At 33.6% G+C, this 24,472-nt stretch overlaps 1 protein-coding gene across 1 annotated transcript in view; it reads left to right on the forward strand.

Moving 5' to 3' along the window:
* Positions 1 to 27: 27 nt before the first annotated feature.
* LOC118188039 (charged multivesicular body protein 1a-like) overlaps positions 28 to 24,472 on the forward strand; it is a 73,467-nt gene continuing 49,022 nt past the window's right edge. Inside the window, exons 1-2 of the mRNA XM_085808842.1 lie at positions 28 to 165; positions 10,389 to 10,408. Of these exons, the coding sequence (XP_085664968.1) occupies positions 144 to 165; positions 10,389 to 10,408 (42 nt within the window). The 5' untranslated portion in view covers positions 28 to 143. The remainder of the gene's footprint in view (positions 166 to 10,388; positions 10,409 to 24,472) is intronic.

Below are 24,472 nucleotides of genomic sequence, written 5' to 3' on the forward strand. Positions count from 1 at the left end.
AGCCAGTTGTCATTTTCTTCCCACGACACGGGATGGCATTAGTGGAGGAATTCTAGATTGCTCACCAGTGATCATTTGTCTTCGTTGTAGAAGAGTTTTCTTAGTTATTGATTTAATCAATACTGTTTTTCGATTGTTAAGCCATGTCTGTAGCTGCTCTGCAAGGTAATCCGTTATTTGATTTTTGAGTTTTTATTTTGTGTGATATTGCGTTATATATCCGAATATTGAGATGTTTCTACGAAACAACTGACAAACATTTTGATATTCTTTTTAAAATTATTATGCTAACTTTGGTAAAATCCTAGTATACGGTGCAGCCTTGGCGCGATTTGGAAAATTATCGCCAACACCAAAAATGACCCAAAGAACGTCTATGTATATACTTTGAATGACCCGTTTACTACTCATCGTATATGTTTCGTTTTTACTGCTCATCATAAAGTCGCCAAAAGAAGCCAAATCCTGTATGCACCGGATACTAGGATCGTTTTATAATATATATATATGTATTCATTTACTATTATATATATATATTAATTTACTGTTATATATATATATTTGCTATATATATTGGCATATATTTTACTGTTTTTGATTTTTTTGCTCTCTCTATATATGTGTGTACAGAATCACAATTTTTTTTTTATTTAAAACAAAATTAGGTTGATCTTTACATTACGGTAACTGGTAGTTTGGCGACATTTTGGAGGCGATAAAGGTTACTACCTGGCACTTTGGTAATAATGTGAGCAGTACTGAGTTCCGATTACGCATTATTTTGTGTGGGGGAAATGCGAGATCATGGGATATGTCATGTGATATTAATGGACGAATTACGGTTCTTTAATCGGAAAAGGGGGGAAATCGGGAAAAAATCTGGAAATTTTGTATTTGGCTTTATTCTGTGTTGTGTGAAATAGTGTTTGTGAATTTTTGGATCCCATGGCCCTAAGTAAAGTGAATTCGAAATGGGTATTTAGTGGTATTGAAAAGGATAGTAAGAAATGTTTTTTAAGGTTGTGTGAGAGAGAAATAAACATGTTTTATTATGTTATTTATTTTACCTGGTATCTTGCTTTGAAAGATAAGTATGATTTTAAAGATTCTGAAAGAGAATGAAGAAAAGTGTATCCGCCAGGTAATGAAGATTCTGAAGGAGATTAGGTAAGTTAGTATTTTTAATTATTTTTATGCATTGTTGGAAATGTAAGGTGGAAAGGAATTTGGTATTATTGGGAAAATTGTTATTAGCAATGATTTAGTTTAAAGTAATTAGGATTGTAAGGTAATTTTTATTAATTGAATGTATGTGCTTATTTGTATTTTAAGTAGTGTTTTTTAATTTAATTATATTTTAATTTAATGATCGTGATTTTGTAAGTTATATGTTTGTAATATTTTGGAATATGTTTGAGTAGTATACGTTGAGTATTTTCATGCATTTTCGTGAAATTTTTCTAATTTATGAGAAAAAAGCAGTGTACATGGTTATAGTGAAGAGTGTGCGCAATGCCATTTTTGTGCAATTCTGGGATGTTTTTTTAAGTAAAAATAAGTTGACGTGTACATGGTTTAGTGATATTTTAATTAAATGATAGTTATTTTGTAAATTTTATGTTTGTAGGAATTTGGTATACGTTTTAGTTGAAGTAAACGTGCATGGAACTAATTTAAATACTTGATAATAAATATTTGTAATGCTTCATGTATGAATTTGTTGGTGACGTGTATAATGTAATAGATGATTTAGAGGTAAAAGTTTTTGGATATTTTATTTATTTTATATGTGGAAATGTTCATATTTGTAAAGGGTAAATACTTTTTCACGATCATGTAATTTCATATATGTTCTTTTTACCGGGTTTAAAGATTGAGAAAATTGTCATGTATTTTCGTGAAATTTTTTTAATTTATGAGATAAAAGCAGTGTACATGGATATAGTGAAGAGTGTGCGCAATGCCATTTTTGTGCAATTCTGGGATGTTTTTTTAAGTAAAAATAAGTCGACGTGTACATGGTTCAGTGATATTTTAATGAAATGATAGTTATTTTGTGAATTTTATGCTTGTAAGAATTTGGTTTACGTTTAAGTTGAAATAAACGTGCATGGAAATAATTTAAATATTTGATACTAAATATTTGTAATGCTTCATGTATGAATTCGTTGGTGACGTGTATAATGTAATAGATGATTTAGAGGTAAAAGTTTTTGGATATTTTATTTATTTTATATGTGGAAATGTTCATATTTGTAAAGGGTAAATACTTTTTCGCGATCAGGTAATTTCATATATGTTCTTTTTACCGGGTTTAAAGATTGAGAAAATTGTCATGTATTTTCGTGAAATTTTTCGAATTTATGAGAAAAAAGCAGTGTACATGGATATAGTGAAGAGTGTGCGCAATGCCATTTTTGTGAAATTCTGGGATGTTTTTTTAAGTAAAAATAAGTCGGCGTGTACATGGTTTATGTGTATGTGTTATTTTGAAAAACGCGTAAGGTGTATGGTATTGTGCACTTTTTCTGAATTTTGCAGTGAATATTTGTCATGATTAAGCAGTTTTGTTTGATAAAATTTCTAGCATAAGTGTAATTCGGCTAGTAGATTGTTGGAAGAAGTGTTCAGTAGATAAGAAGAAAAGAAACATGTCTTTACTTTGTGAAGACAAAATGGCGGCGGGGAAAAAAAATAGAGGGTTGCTGTAGGGGAGTTGGTCGCCAAATTTTCGCCAAAAAATCGCCAAGTTACCGTAATGTAAAGATCAACCCAAAATTATTCTCATGTTGTATATTATATGTCTCTAATGGATTGCTTCTTCAGTAAAAGTATAGTTTAGGGTACCCCTTGGCGATTTTTGGCGGTACATGAATACCGATTTTGAGCAATTCTTTCACTCATTATTTTGGCTTGCGAAGCTGCGATTTTTGCGCCAAACATCGCCGCTACACAATGCCAAAATAACAAGACAAACTCAGTATCCATGTACGCATCGACATATTTTCATAAAAAAAAAATCCCGGAATTGCACAAAAATGGCATTGCGCACTCCTTTGACCTTATCCATGTACACATCGACCTATTTTCACGTTAAAAAAAATCCCCGAATTGCACAAAAATGGCATTGCGCAATCTTTTAACTTTATCCATGTACACGTCGACCTATTTTCACTTAAAAAAAAATCCTCCTGAATTGCACAAACTTGCATTGCACACTCCCTTTACTTTGTCCATGTACACATCGTTATATTTTCACTTAAAAAGTCAAAGGAGCACCAAATTCTACAATATAGGAAAACAAAAAGTATATAATCTCAGTAAAATACATTTTAAACCAAACAATAAAATAACATTAAAAAGGAAAAACATGTTATACATTTAAGCACTAATAAAAGCAAATATTCACTTACCATGATTTTCGAGTTCGCTTCATACACCCAGAGCCACGTAAAAATCAAAATATCAATCATACTCAAATGACTTTTTTCAAACCACGTACTCTTTCTGATCGAACGCTTCACATAGTGACCATCTGAACCTTTCTTCCTACAAACCCATTCAAATCCATACACCAGTCAATTAAAGCTCTTTTCCCCTTTCCCTCCAAATCGTACAGAAACTTCAAATTAATCTTACTACATTCGGCCATTCTAACGTCTAAAGAATCAAACCAACACACACCACAAAAATGCTTACAAAACAGACTATGATTCAAAATTTCCCAGAATCATGCACCTGATTACGTCACAATAAGGTTTCCATACCATTCAACTACTCAGGCTACCACAAATGAAACAACAACTTGGCGATAAATCAAACAACAACTTCGCCATAATACAAGGGGTGCCTTAAGTCTACTCTACCCGCTTCTTTGTCCACTAAGTAAGTTTGAATTTATGTTTTCAGTTATATTAGGTTAGTCTTCAGATTATCGTAACTTGGCGAAAATTTGGCGACCAACCCTGCTACAGCAGCCTGCTTTTTTTTGGACGCCATTTTGTTTTCATGAGGTAAAGGCATGTTTTGTTTTTTTTTACTTAACATTTTTTCCAACAATCTGCTAGCCGAATTACGCTTATGCTAGAACTTTTATGAAACAAAAATGTTTAATCATGACGAAGATTAGGTTTGAAACTGGGAGAAAGTGCAGAATCGCCCATTGCTTGCCGCGTTTTTAAGAATTGCACATACACGGTATCCATGTACAAGTCAACCTAATTTCACTTAAAAAAACATCCCAGAATTGCACAAAAATGGCATTGCGCACACTCTTGACTTTATCCATATACACCGCTAAAGTCCTAGCTAGTAACCTTTATCGCCTTACCAAAATGTCGCCAAACTACCTGTTACCATATTCCAAAGATTAGTCGACAAGTACTTTCGAGAACATTCTGGCATGTTATGTAACTGCTGCTATAAATGAAGAGTTTGTGCCATTTTTCGTAAGACTGCTCCCTGCCATTGGTGCAATAAGATCTTGCGCTGTTCTGTCGCTTCTTTTTTCGAATAATCTTTGGATTATGGTAACTTAGCGATTTTTTTGGTGAAAATTTGGCGACCAACCCTTCTACAGCAACCTGCTAGTTTTTGTTTGGACGCCATTTTGTTTTCACGAAGTAAAGGCATGTTTTTTTTTTTTTTACTCAACATTTTTTTCCAACAATCTGCTAGCCGAATTACGTTTATGCTAGGACTTTTATGGAACAAAAGTGCTTAATCATGACAAAGATTAGGCATAAAATTGGGACAAAGTGCAGAATTGCCCACTGCTTGCCACGTTTTTACCAATTGCACATACACGGTATCATCCATGTACACGTCGACCTATTTTCACTTAAAAAAAACATCCCAGAATTGCACAAAAATGGCACTGCACACACTCTTGACTATATCCATGTACACTGCGTAAGTCCTAGCTAGTAACCTTTATCGCCGTACCAAAATGTCGCCAAACTACCTGTTACCATATTCCAAAGATTAGCCCTTTTTTCTTTTGTTAGAATATTTATGACATCGAAAGCTTAACATTATTTTAATTTAAATCATTATTGGATATGTAGTTTTTGGAGAATCTGAAAGAATAATGATCTGCCATACAGCTATGGAGTTTTAAAAAATGAAATCTTTCGGTGTCATCATTTTTGCTGTCAGCCACTCAGCCATGTCCGGGTTTTGATGCCAAGCTTCATTAATGTGCCCGACTGCCAAAATATCACATATGTATAGTTGAGAAATTCAGAACAAATTCCACTAAGACCCAAAAGAAGTGAAATACAGAACAAGTAAATTTTAGATTTCCCTGTAAATATGTAAAATTAACTAAAATCAGAAGAATTAAAGAAATTTAAAATACTAAAACTTCAAAAAATACACAAATAAATACAAATACACAGAAAGGAAGAGGAATGCAATCAAATCTGATATAAGGTTATCAAGAAGAGGTACACCAGACTCAACTGAAACCCCCTCCTCTTTCAAAACCATTGCATTTCTGTTATCTAAAATTAGCTTATGAACCATTCTAAATTATTTGATTATAACGGTTCAGCAAAAAATTCAGAATTCCTCCCCATTGCAGTGTAAGAATTCCAGTGTCAAATCAAGCAAAAGAAATTAGACATTTTTTACTGAATTTAAAATTAAAATAAAGTTGTAATATAAAAATTCAAACGGAGAGATACTAATAAATGGTTAATCTGGTTGATCTTTGGATTATGGTAACTTGGCAATTTTTTAGCAAAAATTTGGCGACCAGCTCTGCTACAGCAACCCTCTATTTTTTTTCTTCCGTCGCCATTTTGTCTTCACGAAGTAAAGACATGTTTCTTTTCTTTTTATTTACTGAACATTTTTTCCAACAATCTACTAGCCAAATTACACTTATACTAGAAATTTTATCTAACAAAACTGCTTAATCATGACAAATATTCACTGCAAAATTGGGAAAAAGTGCACAATCGCAAACTCCTTGCGCGTTTTTCACAATAACACATACACATAAACCATGTACACGTCGACTTATTTTTACTTAAAAAAAAACATCCTAGAATTGCACAAAAATGGCATTGCGCACACTCTTCACTATATCCATGTACACTGCTTTTTTCTCATAAATTAGAAAAATTTCACGAAAATGCATGACAATTTTCTGAATCTTTAAACCCGGTAAAAAGAACATATATGAAATTACCTTATTGCGAAAAAGTATATACCCTTTCCAAATATGAACATTTCCACGTATAAAATAAATAATATATCCAAAAGCTTATACCTCTAAATTATCTATTATATTAAAAACGTCACCAACGAATTCATACCGCAAACATTACAAATACTTAGTGTCAAGTATTTAAATTAGTTCCATGCACGTTTACTTCAACTAAAACGTATACCAAATTCCTACAAACATAAAATTTACAAAATAACTATCATTTAATTAAAATATCACTAAACCATGTACACGTCAACTTATTTTTACTTAAAAAAACATCCCAGAATTGCACAAAAATGGCATTGCGCACACTCTTCACTATAACCATGTACACTGCTTTTTTCTCATAAATTAGAAAAATTTCACGAAAATGCATGAAAATACTCAACGTATACTACTCAAACATATTCCAAAATACTACAAACATATAACTTACAAAATCACGATCATTAAATTAAAATATAATTAAATTAAAAAACACTACTTAAAATACAAATAAGCACATACATTAAATTAATAAAAATTAGATTACAATCCTAATTACTTTAAACTAAATCATTGCTAATAACAATTTTCAAATAATACCATTTTAATTTTTTTACTCCTTACATTTAGAACAATGCATAAAAATAATATCCTCAAATGATTAAAAATACTAACTTACCTAATCTTCTTCAGAATCTTCATTACGTGGCTGCAGTACTACTGCTAATTTCTAAATCCTAAATCCAGTAGTCAACTGGAAGTCTATTCACCAAGTAATAAGAAATTAATAAAATTTCACCTGTACTCAAACTACTTTCAGCAAACCACGTACCCTTCCTTACACTCCTTTTTACAAAATGTCCATTTTCACCATATTTCTTGCACCACCATTTAAACTTGTAATATCCTTTGCTGATCTTTAGAATATGGTAACTGTTAGTTTGGCGACATTTTGGAGGCGATAAAGGTTACTACCTGGGACTTTGGTAATAATGTGAGCAGTACTCAGTTCCGATTACGCATTATTTTGTGTGAGGGAAATGAAAGATCATGGGATATGTCATGTGATATTAATGGATGAATTACGGTTCTTTAATCTCAAAAGTGGGGAAATCGGGAAAAAATCTGGAAATTTTGTATTTGGCTTTATTCTGTGTTGTGTGAAACAGTGTACGTTAATTTTTGGATCCCATGGCCCTAACTAAAGTGAATTCGAAATGGGTATTTAGTGGGATTGAAAGGGGTAGTAATAAGTGTTTCTTTAAGGTTGTGCGAGATAGAAGTAAAGATGTTTTATTAAGTTATTTATTTTAACTGGTACCTTGCTGTGAACCATAAGTATGATTTTAAAGATCCTGAAACAGAAATAAGAAAAGTTTATCGGACACGTAATCAAGATTCTGAAGAAGATTAGGTAAGTTAGTATTTTTAATTATTTGAGGATATTATTTTTATGCATTGTTCTAAATGTAAGGTGGAAGTAAAGTAATTTGCGTAAACGTGCATGGAAATAATTTAAATATTTGACACTAAGTATTTGTAATTTTTGCGGTATGAACTCGTTGGTGACGTTTATAATATAATAGATAATTGAGAGGTAAAAGTTTTTGGATATTTTATTTTATATGTGGAAATGTTCATATTTGGAAAGGATATATACTTTTTCGCGATCAGGTAATTTCATATATGTTCTTTTTACCGGGTTTAAAGATTAAAAAAATTGTCATGTATTTTCGTGAAATTTTTCTAATTTATGAGAAAAAAGCAGTGTACGTGGATATAGTGAACAGTGTGCGCAATGCCATTTTTGTGCAATTCTGGGATGTTTTTTTAAGTAAAAATAAGTCAACGTGTACATGGTTTATGTGTATGTGTTATTTTGAAAAACGCGTAAGGAGTATGGTATTGTGCACTTTTTCCCAATTTTGCAGTGAATATTTGTCATGATTAAGCAGTTTTGTTAGATAAAATTTCTAGCATAAGTGTAATTCGGGTAGTAGATTGTTGGAAGAAGTGTTCAGTAGATAAAAAGAAAAGAAACATGTCTTTACTTCGTGAAGACAAATTGGCGGCGGGAAAAAAAAAATAGAGGGTTGCTGTAGGAGAGTTGGTTGCCAAATTTTCGCCAAAAAAACGCCAAGTTACCATAATGTAAAGATCAACCATATCCTTCCTTTCACACAATCTCAACTTATTATTATTATCAGATAAACGCATTAAAAATTTAGAATTCACTTTATATAGCACCATGCAATCCGAAAATTAATCAACACTATTTCACACAACACACAATGAAGCTTTTCCAAATTAACCCCCTTTTCCGATTAAAGAACTGTAATTCATCCATTAATGTCACGTTTCACACAACACAGAATATAGCTAAATACGAAATTTCTAGATTTCCCCCCTTTTTGATTAAACAACTGTAATTCGTCCATTAATGTCACATGACATATCTCACGATCTCTCATTTCCCTCACACAAAATAATGCGTAATCGGATCTGAGTGCTTCTCACATTATTACCAAAGTCCTAGGTAGTAACCTTTATCGCCTCCAAAATGTCGCCAAACTACCAGTTACCATATTCCAAAAATCAGCCATTAATCTTTGGATTATGGTAACTTGGCGATTTTTAGCGAAAATTTGGCAACCAGCCCTGCTACAGCAACCTGCTAGTTTGTTTTTGGACGCCATTTTGTTTTCACAAAGAAAGGGCATCTTTGTTTTTTTTAATAAAAATTTTTTTCCAACAATCTGCTAGCCGAATTATGCTTATGCTAGAACTTTTATGGAACAAAAGTGCTTAATCATGACGAAGATTAGGTACGAAATTGGGAGAAAGTGCAGAATCACCCACTGCTTGCTGCATTTTTAAGAATTGCACATACATGGTATAATCAATGTACACGTCTACTCATTTTCACTTAAAAAAACATCCCAGAATTGCACAAAAATGGCATTGCGCACACTCTTGACTTTATCCATGTACACTGCTAAAGTCCTAGCTAGTAACCTTTATCGCCTTACCAAAATGTCGCCAAACTACCTGTTACCATATTCGAAAGATTAGCCTTTTTTGTTTTTGTTTTGGATTTTTAGCTTAAATTGTGTTCAAAACATGGTTTTTGCACGTGCGAAAACCGTGTTTTTGGAGACATTATTTTAGGCTTAAAGTTTGAAACTGTAGACAAAAAATTTAGATAGTAATATGGCACCGTGGAAGAAATTTGGCGACCTGAGGGCACATATAAGAGTAGTTCCAATATTTTTCCTAATATATATAAGTAATAGGACTAAAATATTTTAAAAACTTGTTTAGTGCTTAAATAAATAAATTGTTTAAATGTAGTTATTCAATTTGATTTCCTGAACTAAAAATAATTTAGAAATCAGTGTAAAGTGGTTGAGTCACTGCCTGTATGTACATTTATCTTGAAATGGTTGTCACTGCCTGTATGTACATTTATCTTGAAATGGTTGTATACATGAACAGAAAGGCAAAGTGTAAAGTGGCAGTATCATTTTGGAATTGGCTAAAGTGCAGAATCGCCCAGTTATTTGTTGGGTACTTTTTACAAGAGTAAGAAGAATTGGATTTTTGTCAATTTTCTTTGACTTTTTAAGTGAAAATAGGTCGATGTGTGCATGAATTAAGTCAAGAGTGTGTGCAATGCCATTTTTATGCAATTCTGGGATATTTTTTTTAAGTGAAAATAGTGCGTGTACATGGATACCACATATGTGCAATTCTTAAAAACATGCCAAGCAGTGGGCAATTCTGCACTTTCAGCTTGGAATTTTGTAAAATACCACTTCCTTATCTCATTTTTGCAAACTATGGGGTTTGGGGGCCAAACTAATGACTGGTTGGAGTGTTAGATTATTAAATTATTAATAATTATCTGTTAATTAACTGCATCATTTTTCTGCAACTTTGTCAGTACTCATCTTAAAATAAGCTAAGAATAAAGTGGAATTGACTCTATGTGTGTCTTTGAAGGAACTATTTAAGAACTTCTTATGAGAAAGTTTATTTAGTTAAGCTTGAGAAGTTGTGAATAGGAAAGCATGAAATAAATATTATAGGGAGAAATTTTATTCAGGTATACTAACAATATTTAAAAGTTTTATTAATTTGTTGTTTTATTGTATACTTAATAAAATACTTCATTTTCTATTTGCAGAACTCTGCCTCCATCTGAAGGTAAGACTTTTTTTAATAACTTAATTCCTAAATTTCTATTCAAATGGCAATATTGGTATTTAAAATTTTTTTCCTTTTAATTTTCCAGATACATTTTGTATTTATTTGTATGACATAATTCTCAAATATATATTGATCTCCTTAAAACTGCTTGCACTTGCCATTGTCTACCTACCTACAGTGTGAGGCAATTATATAATGAGACTGCGCACCTGTCACATAATGTAATTCATGAGTTTGTATTGAAATGCAGTTGATGTTGAAGATCAGTTTCTGTTCATTTCCTTTTTCTGTCTTTCATCTTCAGTTCGCTTTTGAGCCTTGGATGTAGAAGATTTCATTGTGTGGTAGTGCTGCAATTATGGTGAACGTAAAACTTCAGTAGTGCCTTAACCTTGATTTCCTTGTGAAATTAAAAAAGTCATAAACAGAATGTTTTTATACATTAAAGGAGGTGTTTGGTGATAAGGCTGTGTCAGGTGCACGAGTTTTTGAATGGCACAGATGGTTTTCAGAAGGTTGGAAAGAGGTTTAAGTTGAGGAACGTCGCGATTGATCTGTGAATTCAAGAACTGAAGCGGATGTTCAGAAAATTGGTGAAATTGTGTGAAAAGACTGACATCTTAGCATTTAGATGCTCACAGACATGGTGAACATTAAAAAGATACGTTAAGACAAATTTTGCATGATGAATTAATGGTTCCGAAAAAGACTCGTGTCATTTGAAAGACTAAAAGGAGCTATTAAAACTAACCTTCGTTTGGCAAAAATCTCTTCTTTTTATTTCTGTTGTGGAAGTTCTACATCCATTTCTAAAATCCTTTCAGACAGCTGATATGCTAAATCAGCTTCTCTCAAAATTTGTCGAAAGAGGTTTACTGCAAGAGGCAAAATAAAATTGATAAAATTAGGTATTCTGTCTCAAACGGTTTATTGTAATGTTGCAAATATAGATGTGGGTATTGCTGCTGGTGCAAATTTAAGTAAAAGTGGAGTGTCTAATGTAAAGAAAAGAGAATTCAGAACTCACTGCAAAACCTTTTTGGTTAAGCTTGCATCAGAAATAGTTGAAAGAAGCCTGTTTAAGTATAGTTTGGTCAAATATATTTCTTCATTAGATCCTAAGGTCTAATTAATTGTTATGCGAGAAAAGGATAGGGAGGTTACTGCATATACTATATGAAAGTGAATGAATAAGTTCTGAAGTTGCTGATAAATTAAATATGTAGTTTAAGAAGTGTTATTCAGATAGAAGGGTGTTTGGAAAGATTACTTTGTTCTACAGTGCAACTTGATCTTTTATATAAGGACTTGATTCAGATTTTGATGAACTTTGCAGACTTGTAAAACTAGTTCTAATTTTATCACATGATGGCACTATTTAATTATTTTAAGCATTAATTAATGAATTATTTCAATAATTATTTAGTTTTTAAATTATTAATGATTTTATTAGTCCCTTTTTTTATTTATTTATTTTTTCCCCTATTTCCAGACGATGTTCCACAGTGCTCCAGCACATCTAATTTTAGAATTTAAACCCTCGTTTTTCTGAATAAAATTAATTTTACACTTTTTTCCTGTGATTTTTTTTGCAAAATATTTCTGGTTTTATGCTGTTACAGAATTGGTAGGGGTCATTTTTCTTTAGGATTTTAGACATTGCAGCTGAGGAAGTTTAGAAAGATATGAAGGCAAGATTTATAGACCCATGATTCTAGAAGATTCCAGAAAATGTGACAAAATGAAAAATGTTTCCATGGTATTAACACGCAGTTTCTTATTATTTGGAAACCATCTGGAAAAACAATAAAAACTTTTTAGTTGAATGCTTTACTTCTGATACTAGAATCTTTTTTTTAACATTTTTATCCGCCTTTTATTTTCTCTACTTTTCACTAGACACAAGCATGGAAAATATCAAAAATGCTTCTAATCTTATCATATGGACAGGCATTATAGAAAGAAATTTGTTTACTAATAAAGAAATTGAAAATTGACAATTTAAAAGATTCATTTAATATGTCAATGCATCATGCACAAAGCTGGCACTAGGCATTTTCCTTCCTGATGCAGTCTCTGTGGGTCTTAAATTCTGCTGCCTGGTGCCTTTCTAAATTCTGCTTCCAATGCCTGCTCTAAATTCTAAAAGTTTTACCATTTCTAGATTTTGTTGCTTGGGGTGTCACTAAATTCTAAAAATTATGCAACGTCAGCTCTCTAACCAGACCTTATATATATTTCATATTTCTTTTGAATATTCATATTACTAAAGAAATAAAATTAGCAGCTTTTTCTATGCATTCTAAATGCATTTAGTTTATTTAGACTCGCACAAATCTTTAATTAAATCCAAAAATTCTAAAATGAAAAGGAAACATGGAAGAAAGAAACTGAATACATAAAAAGAAAGAAAATTATTCTTCAAACATATTCAGTTATTATTATGTAAAAAAAACCCAATTGTTTGTAATTTCAGCCTTTACTGTAATTTCCCATTTCTATTTCCTCACCAGAATGCAAATCACTTAGACAGTTTTTAAGCTGTGAAAGAGTGTAAGACAAGAACATTTTTGACCTCCACTTGGTCTCTGCATTAGTTCCTGCCAGCTTCTGATAATTTGTAATTATTTGTCTTTGCATTACTGCTGCCGACATTTGAGTTTGTTATGACGATAGAGTTACTGAGCCAGTTTAAAATGAAATTAAGTTGTATAGTCTTTGCCCACTTGTCGATATTTTTAGTTTGAATTTGAATCTTCTTGTTTAATTACATCACAACAAGCTGTAACTGATTTTGTTAGCATAAGAACATGGCTCTATGTTCTAAGTACTTTTTAAATAAGAAGCATATTTAAACCTTTGTCTGACTTTATAGTTACTTTCAGACATAGCGATAATTTGCTTCACATCTGCCAGGGGGTTTTGGACGATTTAACTTTTACCAGATCAAATAAACCCTCATAGGTAGATTGTGGAGTGGTTGGCAGGTTAGGAGATAAAACACGCAGAAACTAGTGAGTACATTCTTTTGCGTATTGAGACAGATTTCTAATTGTTAGAAAAGATGCTTAAAGAGAAGGAAATCTGTGTAAATTAGCCAAAATGTCTGGGAAGGCTTAAATTAAAAAGACGCATAACTATTTTGTTGTATGTTTTGTAGCTTTTAATGTGTAATTATCCTAATATTGTTTTAGAATCAATATCATAAATTACAGGTATTTTAAATTGTGAAATTTCATTAGATTGTAGTTTTAATAGGGCTTTTTTAAACAAATATTGTTAAAAAATAAATAAAATTTAATAATGGTCATGTAAATCCATAATGACTAGGGTTATCTAATACCTAATTTAATTACTTATAACTAACTGCTTACCCTTAAAAATTATCTCTGCATATTAAAGCGAGTTATTGCCTTTCATTTACCTTGGTCACAAGATAAAACACAAAAATGTAAAAATTCATGTGAAACTTATTCTTCGCAGCTAGTGAGACTTACAATAATAAAAAACAACTTAGCACCTCTGGTGTTTTGTTGGCTTATTAGAACTCTAAAGTAGATTATCTGAGTCACAACCCCTAAAACTCTACACGAAACTACGACACTGCGTCAGACGGAGCCCAGCTAACTTTCAGAACTTGTCATCAATGACTACATCAGGCATTTCAGGTTTGTTCTGATCAGCAGGTCTCTCTCTAGCAATGGTGACAACAGCCAGTCTTTTGTTATAAATCATGCTGATTATGATCTTACTTCTCATTTTAACGTATGCCACTTGCCATAAAATATGCTTACTATTTACTAAACCTCTAGACTGAGTGAGTATGGGACAAAATATATATATATACAGTCGAATTCGGTTAATTGGACCACCGGATAATCGGACCAGCCGCTTTTTCGGACTGAATCTTAAAGAACCAAAACAAATCCTATGTACATGAGCCTAATATTCATTCACTTATTTGGACCAAAATTCCGTTTAATCGGACCTAAAGATGTGAGAGCGAATAACAAACAGAAGCCACAAGTCGACCACGTACAGCGGATGTAGAGGTGGTTCGCAACATATGGGAGGATCTGTAGCTGTGCTCCCCAGGAGAATGCTTTATCAAAGGTCAGAAATTCCTTAAAGTGCACGAGAAAATCAAACTGTGAAGGTGAACACGCGAGCCATTTTCTTACACCTTTTTTAAAACAGAGCCACCAGTAGCCGCCAGCAAGGTTATTGGTCCCACTGCATCTCCGATTTTCGAGGAAATAAACAAAAGAGTGTCCATCTCCACTTGAAGGAAATTCCCACCTGTCAACCATGGTTAAAGTTTACATGAGAAAGTATCATTTCACCACCCTCTTGGGATGATTTTAGTGTCAAAGCTTTGAATGGCGAGCATTTTATCTCCCTTTTGACCTCAACATTTTTACCCTGAAACACCAAGGTTTCTTCAAACCAATTTAGTCAGTGAACTGTGTGCATGTCTTGTCTTCACTGCCAAAATGCCGGGACGGGACGTTAGCTGAAAAAATTGGTTTCCTGGATAAGATCAAGCAACAACCACAAAACACTAGTCAACGTCGGTTGGTTTAAATTACCGGATTGGCAAAGACTATAATTTCATGCTTGATAAAACAAGATAATGAGCTGTGAGAAGAACGGGCACAATGTGAAGGACGAGGAGGAACTTCTAAAAAACGGAAGCATGAAGGAATGGACCCAGACGTCGATGAGGCCCTTAATGGATGGTTAACCATTGTTACTGGATGAGCTGTGCGAGTAAGTGGCTTCATGTTAAAATACAAAGCAGAAGAACTTGCTAAAAAGCTGGGCCACAATGACTTTAAAGCTATGGACGGTTGGTTGTCTCGATGGAAATCTAGACATGATATAAAATTCAAGAAAGGACATGGCAAGAAAGAAAGTACTGATACAGCAAATGCTGAAGAGTGGAAATCAACAAAGCAGCCCAAGCTTCTTGAAAATTTTTCAGCAGATGACATCTAGAATGCTGATGAGACTGGGCTGTATTATCGTGCTACACTGAACGGCTCATTAAGTTACAAACATGTTGCACTCTCTGGCTGCAAAAAAGTGATGGATCGCGTAATTGTTTTTTACTGCTCAAACATTTCAGGAACGGACAAGAGGAAGCTGTTGGTTATAGGAAAAAGCACTAAGCCTCGCTGCTTTAAAGGACTTAGGATGGAGAGTTTACCAGATGTGTATCGTGCGAACAGAAATCTGTGGATGACCTTTGAACTTTTTAAAGAATGGCTGAAGGATTTGGACAGAGAGCTACAACGCCAGTCGAGAAAAGTGATGCTTTTTCTCGACATTTGTGCAGCACATCCTCATTTAGATTGCTTGAAGAACATCCAGCTGGAATTTCTACCTCCCAGTACCTGTATTTTAGCTGTATGATGTATGCTGTATTTTAGCGTACAGCTTTGGTCCAGTCAATGGACATGGGCATCATAAAAAATTTGAAGATCCTTTATCTTGCAAAGTTGGTTAATTACACTTTTGAAGTAATTGAAGAAAGTTTGCTGACCTCATCATCAAAAGCCAATGAAGTCAGTGCAAAGGTCAACATCTTACAAGCAGCTACATTTGTTTCCGACAGCTGGCGAAAAGTGAGTTGTGAGACAATTCAGAACTGTATTTCTCACTGTGGCTTTAAGCACTTGGTTTTGGAGATGGATGTGGGCATGCTCATTGAAAGTGAAAATGATGACGGACATGTGGAACTTCAACAGGTACAAAATTGCAAAGAATTTGTATCCATCGACAATCGAGCTTCAATGCTAAGATGAAAATGAAGATTACAAAAATTAGTCGCCAACTAGTTCACAAAAGCTCTCCAAAGTCATCAAGAAATTTGTGATATTTCATTGGGAATGCAGATAATCAGAAAGTATCCTTGTTGAAAATATTGTTAGCATCACTGCAAATTAACTGTAGTGAACTTTTTCTTTGCTTTAACTTGAATTACATCTTAAGTTTTACAAGTTGAAGACAGTTTTTTTTTACTTGCATTCAAAATTTCCCTGTAATTTCCTTGTAAATACAGTCTTTTGCAAAAATATCAAAGCACCATGAAGTGTTTGTTTTTGATGAAATTGAATAAGCGTACAGCTCATGCACAGATAATAAAATGATTTAAAAAACAAGGTCATACAGTCAAAAGTCGTTAATCCGGACTCGCCGGGACTTCGGCGATTCCGGATTATCGATTTTTCCGGATTATAGATCATCAGTTTAAATCTGGTAAAATGGCATGCAGAAATTATAAAATTAAAAATATGAAACCGTAATTTACGAAATAAAGAACAATTATGATCTAAAGGGTATCAAAATTTACAAAAAGAAAGCTTAATATTTATTTGTTTACTTTATTAAACATTTCTTTCAATGTAAGTTGTTTAAGTTGCTTCGTTTTTTATGTGATAATACATTCTCTTTAATTCTATAAACAGACATAATTTCTTGTTCAGTTACAAAGTTCCGCTGTTCAAGTCCTATAATTGCTGTGTCGAGAATACCGACTAATTTGTCAATCGAAATTTTTTGTTTTCAATAACCTCTGTCACTTTCTTTGCTATCGGAAGCGAATTATAATGACGAGGCATTTGATTTAAATCATATCAAAGACCGAGATGAAATACTACATTGAGTAAGCAATTATAAGCCAAATAAAATAAAAACATCTGCCCTTAAGATAAGGATAGTGCTGACAGATCAACTTCCAATTCATTGCACGCCGCCCGCCGCGGCGTTAAAGATAAACAAAGTTTAGATAAACAAACGTTAAAGTTTAGATAAACAAAGGATATGGCTTTATCCATTTTTTGCAGCAATTCCACTTTTTGTTTAATGGACTCTGAAAGATACTTTCGCTTTGTATATCCTTTACATATTAGTAAATATATATCGGAAATTCTATTTGACATAATCGAAAGTTCAAGCTTACTTTTATAAAATTGCTCTAACAGTCTGCAAAAAATAATAATTCGGATCCAATTTGAAGATTAAGGAACAACGCAATCTGCAACATTAACTGAAATAGATAATTAGATAATTTTAGCTTAGCTTATCCCGTCCGTTATACATTAAACGCGCTTTCGTAAACGTATTTTGCGCACGCGCACACGCAAATTCGCAGCGGTAAAGGTCTTACGCGCATGCGTCAACGCGACGCATGCGCAGAAAGTTTGTAGCTTTGAGGTCCGGATTATAGATCATTCCGGATTATGGGTGTCCGAATTAATGACTTTTGACTGTAGTACCTGTTCATGGCTCGCAATGACTCACTGAGTGTTCAAATTAGTAGTTGGTCGAACCACCCTTGGCAGCAATGCGTGCTTGAATTCATTGAGACATGGAGTGGTAGAGGTTCCTAATGTCATCCTGCAACACATTCTGCCATTCATTCATCAGTTGTCGCTCCAGATCTGCAATAATTTTTGGTGCCCGAATCTGGCGGCCTACCATGCCCCAGATGTGCTCAATTGGTGAAAGGTTTGGTGACCTTGCTGGCCAAGGAAGAGTATCAACCGCACAGAGACAGTTCAGGAATATGCGAGCGGTATGTGACCTGGCATTATGTTGTTGGAAAATGGCTGCAGGATGACGTGCCATGAAGGGTAATGCAGCCGGCCGAGGATGGTATCAACATATCATTGAGCTGTTAAAGATGTGCGGAAGATGACTCAAGATGACCTGCTGTCATAAGAAATAGTGCCCCACACCATCACACGAGGTGTTATGGCTGTATGCCTTTGTAAAACAAAGGCTGTTTGGCACTACAGGCCCCTTCGTCTCCAGACACGAACACGCTGGTCATCTGCTTCAAGAGTGAAGTGGGATTCATCGCTGAACACTATACGATGCCAGTCTGATTTCAGCCATGATGATCGTCTGCAACACCACTCCATACGACTTTGCTGATGTTGTGGGGTCAAAGACAAACATCTTAAATTCATCTGTGAGTGTAACACCACCTCAGACAAGAGGCGTGAGATGGTGGATGGTACCACAGGAGGTATAGATGTAGATGTAGTGCATTGAAATAGTCTACGATACCGTTGGGGCGGTTCGGGCCTGACGAACAATCATCCTATCTTGCCTCGCATTTGTGCTCCTTGGCCTTCCAGAGCCTTCATTTCATCGGCAATTTCCTTGTAACAACCATTGCTTCCAACATTTTTGCACAGTCTGCAGGTAGCGGCCTATTGCGTGGTATGACCATCTAGCTTCAAGCAACCCTACAATGCGACCACGTTTGAACTCGTTTAGTTGTCTGTAGGGTTTTTGATGATGTCGTAATGGCATCTTTAGTTGCTTCTTTACAGAATTACAATGGCAACAACAGAAAAAGATAAATTCTCCCCTCTTTTACTGGTTTTATACTTTGCGAATTATGCACTAGAAATGCACAGTATAATTGCAATTCTTGTTCATTTGCCTTGAAACTTTGATCATTTGCATGTTCGATCAAGATGTTTTTGCATACCAAATTTCGTCACTATCACAAAAGTCCTTCTTGGTGCTTCAGATTTTTTTTTTTTTTTTTTGTTTGCAAAAGAGTGCATATTTATGCACTTGATCTTGGTATTGTTCTTGATGTGAAATGTTATTAAACATAATTTTAAGTTCTGAGTCTCTGGGTTGTAAGAGGCACCCCTTAATTTCAATGTCTACCACAGAGAGAAAGTCTCTGCAGTGGCCAAGTGGTTACTGAGGGTTGGACTTAAGTGGTATTGCTCCCATCATCCAGATAGCTGTAGTATTATTTGCCTATTCAACTAATCAACAAACCTGCAAGGGGGATAGAAAACTTTGATTAGATTTTTTTTAGAGATCTAACTTGATTTTAGGAATGTGTATATGAGGAGAAAATGCATTTAGAATCAAAACAATACTTTGAAACCATATGTACTTAATATTTTAGAAGGCATTCTTAAATATTAGCTTAAAATATACTGTGTTATCCATTGTGGCAACACATTTAACTTTTTCTTAACATGCACAGCAATTGTCTGTTATTGCTTTAAAGGGCCAAACAGTAAGATTGCTGAGCACTTGAAGTTAGACCCCTGTTCAAACTGTGGCAGACAGGCTGGGGCTACAAGGAGTGTGGATTTTTCTCAATGAGTAACATGAATACAAGCATAAAAAGTCGTCCCTGCAAATAAGGAATTGGCAAATAAGGCAGTTGTGAAGCAATTTTTGATTGATCAGAGCCAACAACAGACAAATGCAACTTAGTCATGACTCTTAATAAAAGTTTTTGGGCTCCTTTGTTTTCCTTAACTGTCATAATTGATGTTGATTGTTAGCCTTCCCCATCAGCTGTTTAGACAGTGGGAGAGCAGTATCCTTTTCCTGTCCAACCATGCCATTTAGTGGCCTCCTCTGTATGCCCTCTTTTAAGAGGGATTAATACCCCTTTCTCATGCCATTTTTTAAGAACGGATGGCGCTACGAAAGTTGAGTAGTAAAGAGTCAAATCTGTAAGACTACCTACAGCCTGGTTACTATGGCAACAACACTTTCCTTTTTCTGTACTCGTTTGACAAGAAAGTGAATACAAGCCATAAAACACATCCCCTCAGTTGAGCAGACCTGCTGTCAATTCTTCTGTCTGTGACTCAAAGACTGCAGGGTTTATTTTGTCTAGTAATAGAACTTTTCCACATTTTTGTTGAAAGATATCTGTGAGATATGAAAGTTGCAGTTTTTTTCGCAAAATTTGTTCATGTTGTGTATTGTTTTGTAATTTGCTGTTATTTTTCGGAAGAAAACGGTTTTTAAAAAGACCAGATTTTAAGCATTTGTGTCATTTCATCGCTACATAAAAATTATATATAAATGATTTTATACTTTATGACATGTGTATACGAATAAAGTGTACACATATTTACACATATTATAAATATGTGTAAGTATAAAATACATAGCTTTATATATATATATTTTACTTGTATTATAAAATCGTATAACACTCCTATCTATATTTTTTAATTCAAAAGTGGATAAATCATTATCAAATCTTGCTAGTACACGGAGAAATAGTCGATGTATCTATACACATATCCATTAGAAATCGATTACTAACATGCATTTTATTACAAAAACACTAGTAGGGCATGTATTATTTACATAAAAAATTAGTCTGAAAATGATTTGTGGCACATTATCCGAGTTCGGCTTTGAATGAAAACTACATAAATTGTTAAGGATCATAAAGTAAGGCACATAAAGTGTAAGTGTTAGCGATGAAAAGTCAGTTTCAAGACTTCACTTGATACTGAAATGCATAAAATCAAATTGCGTTGCTGTGTACCAAGTTTATAAAGTACAACAGATGACTGAAGGAGTATCAGGTTTATAAAGTACAGCTAATAATACATAATAAGGGGGAAGAAATTCGAAAATTCAGTATTATATTTGAGTAAAGTAAAATGATCCATATTATATATACATCTTTAAAAGACGATATATAACATATATATCGTCCGGATGTAACTCTGGTTACGTACTGAGTGGTTCGTTATCTTCTTGTAGAAATGCATTTGAATTTACTGTGTATAAATCTGTTTCATTTTAGAGGAACAAATGGGAAACAGAGTATTGAAAATTATGGTGCTATGTATTATGGGTACTATTCCGTTTTGAGGGCCGTAAAAAAATTGCAGCGAAAATGTATGCGCAAAAGCGCCAAATCTAGCAAACATGCCCATTTAAACAGCGGGCCAAATCTAGCGTACACTCTGATTTCAGATTGCGTAAGTTTATATAGTTGTATATTTCTTAAGATGCCATTGAAATACTAGTTTAATTTTTAAATCCTTTTTTTGATTTTAAGTCCTTTTTTGATTTTAAATCTTTTTTTGATATCCTATGGATTTAACAATTTGGGAATTGCCCATGACGAAAAGTGTGCAATAGAATTGTGGGTAAAGTGCAGTTGCCCACTGCTTGATGCGCTTTTAAGAATTGCACATATGCAGTATCCATGTACACGTCGACTTATTTTCACCTAAAAAAAATCCCAGAATTGCACAAAAATGGCACTGCACATACCCTTGACATTATCTATGTACACATCGACCTATTTTCACTTAAAAAGTAAAAGAAAACTGACAAAAATCCAATTGTTTTTACCCTTGTAAAAAGCGGCAAACAAATAAGTGGGCGATTCTGCACTTTAACCGAGAATTTTTTCAAAGAAAAGGCATCATTCATTATAGAAAATTATGTTTGAACAACCAACGAGATGAAATTATGCTTTAGCAATAACTCGGTTGCGAAATAACGATGCAAGCATCCATTCAGTTATGTTTAGCAATTTTTATATAATTTTAATAATGATCTGAAATAGTTATTTACTCTTATGCTTCCATTCAGTCATGTTTAGCCTTTTTTATATAAATTATAATAATAAAAAAGTATTATATGAAATAAACTTTCATCTAAATTAAAACATCAATCTTAAATAGTTATTTACTATTATACTTCTTTTCTTGCATTACAGTTGCCGCAATTATTTTTGGCAGCACTGGCATCAACAATAGTTTAGTGATTTTTTACGGCCGTCAAAACCGAATACAGTGCAAAGTCTTTAATCCGGACTCGGGTGATTCCGGATTAGGGGGTTTTCCATCAATTTAAATCGGGTAAGATGGCGTGCAGAAATTATAAAATTAAAAATATGAAACCGTAATTTGTGAAATAAAGAGCAATTATGATCTAAAGGGTATCAAAATTTACAAAAAAAAAAAAAAAAAAAAAAAAAAAGCTTAATATTTATGTTTTTACTTTATTAAACATTTCTTTGAATGTAAGTTGTTAAAGTTGCTTCTTTTTATGTGCTAATACTTTCTCTTTAATTCTATAAACAGACATAATTTCTTGTTCAGTTACAAAGTTCCGCTGTTCAAGTCCTATAATTGCTGTGTCGAGAATACCGACTAATTTGTCAATCGAAATTTTTTGTTTTCAATAACCTCTGTCACTTTCTTCGCTATGGGAAGCGAATTATAATGACGAGGCATTTGATTTAAATCATATCAAAGACGGAGTACATCGAGATGAAATACTACATTGAGTAAGCAATTATAAGCCAAATAAAATAAAAACATCTGCCCTTAAGATAAGGATAGTGCTGACAGATCAACTTCCAATTCATTGCACGCCGCCCGCCGCGGCGTTAAAGATAAACAAAGTTTAGATAAACAAACGTTAAAGTTTGGATAAACAAAGGATATGGCTTTATCCATTTTTTGCAGCAATTCCACTTTTTGTTTAATGGACTCCGAAAGATACTTTCGCTTTGTATATCCTTTACATATTAGTAAATATATATCGGAAATTCTATTTGACATAATCGAAAGTTCAAGCTTACTTTTATAAAATTGCTCTAACAGTCTGCAAAAAATAATAATTTGGATCCAATTCGTAGATTAAGGAACAACGCAATCTGCAACATTAACTGAAATAGATAATTAGATAATTTTAGCTTAGCTCCCGTCCGTTATACATTAAACGCACTTTCGTAAACGTATTTTGCGCACACGCACACGCAAATTCGCAGCGGTAAAGGTCTTACGCGCATGCGTCAATGCGACGCATGCGCAGAAAGTTTGTAGCTTTGAGGTCCGGATTATAGATCATTCCGGATTATGGGTGTCCGAATTAACGACTTTTGACTGTATTTTCTTTTTCTACAACACTTCAGAGTCCTAAGTATATGAAAACAACATATTTTTAAACAACATTTCATTCTGAACGGAATTAAATGCTATACTTTTCACAGAACAGTTTTCTCAGAATGGTTTAATTTGAATGAAATATTTTCACAAGTTTTTGTTAATTACATTAGGGAAAAAAGTTAAGGTAATTTGATTTTATTCGGTTAAGGTACAAGAATTAAGATCAAAGTTTATTGTAATATTAATATTAAAATTATGCATTATTTCTTTTCTATTTATAGAGCTTCTTCCTAAAACACTTTCTTAAATATGACTTGATTTTTTGGCTTCTGAGGCATCTTTTAAATCGAAAAATATAAGTCAATTTATAATTAATGCTCTATTCGGTTCATTTTAAATTAGAGAATTATTAGAAATTAGCGAAATACCTTAAATAGTACTTAACTTTCTCTGAACATTTCTGAAAGGGAATAAAATAATAATTTTATTTTTAATTAACCCAAATAAGTAAAACGTGTAAGCCCAAAGTGATTATTTTTGAGATATATAAAATTAAAACAATGAGTTTAAAATGAGCGGCTGTAAAGCCTCTCCTCTAGAAAATTTGGTACAACTCTGATAAACGCCCTAATTTCACCAAATGTGGCGATATGTGTTTTGCGCTGGTTTTGGGCCGATTGCGTGTTTGTATGGCAACCATGTCGACGTTGAAAAGTCTTTTGGTGGAGTAGTTTAAATTGCTAGTTGGTTCGTGTCGCGTGTGTTTTTTAAATGGCCTTTATGTTGCGATGAAAGACGTGGTGGGAAGGTTTCAGCCGCGTATTTTAGATTGTGTGCAGAGTAAATTTAGTATGAAAAGGTACGATGTTGGAGTTGTTAACGCGTCTTTTGTTCACGGATGTATTTATGGGGATCGTAGTGTATTTTTGGAATTTCTGTGGGTGTCGGGACTTTTAAAACGGAGTTTGACGTGTCGGTAATGCGGAGCTGATATGAGAACTCGGACGAAAAAGGTGTTTCTGATAGACTTGTGTGGGTTTGCAGTAAAATTGTTGCTAATAAAGTATGTGGGTGTCAGCGGAGTTTAAGGTTTGGATCTTGGTTTTCGTGTAGCAAGTTAACGTTGGAGGAAGTTTTTATTGTTACTTTCGAAATTTTGAATCGTAGGAAGGCATGTTATATAGCAAAATCGTGGAAGTTTTCTTCACAGACGTTGTGTGACTGGCGAAATTTTATTAACAAATGTATTTTGGACTTTGTATGCTCTGTATCTGAGAAGATAGGGGGGAAAGATATTTCTGCTTTTAAAAGAAGCTTTCATTATGGTAAGTGCATTTTATTTTATTGTTTTTAT

This window comes from Stegodyphus dumicola, chromosome X2 (assembly GCF_044657685.1).
Source record: "Stegodyphus dumicola isolate Sdum_Otavi_A_Nest chromosome X2, ASM4465768v1".
Classification (NCBI taxonomy): Eukaryota; Metazoa; Arthropoda; class Arachnida; order Araneae; family Eresidae; genus Stegodyphus; species Stegodyphus dumicola.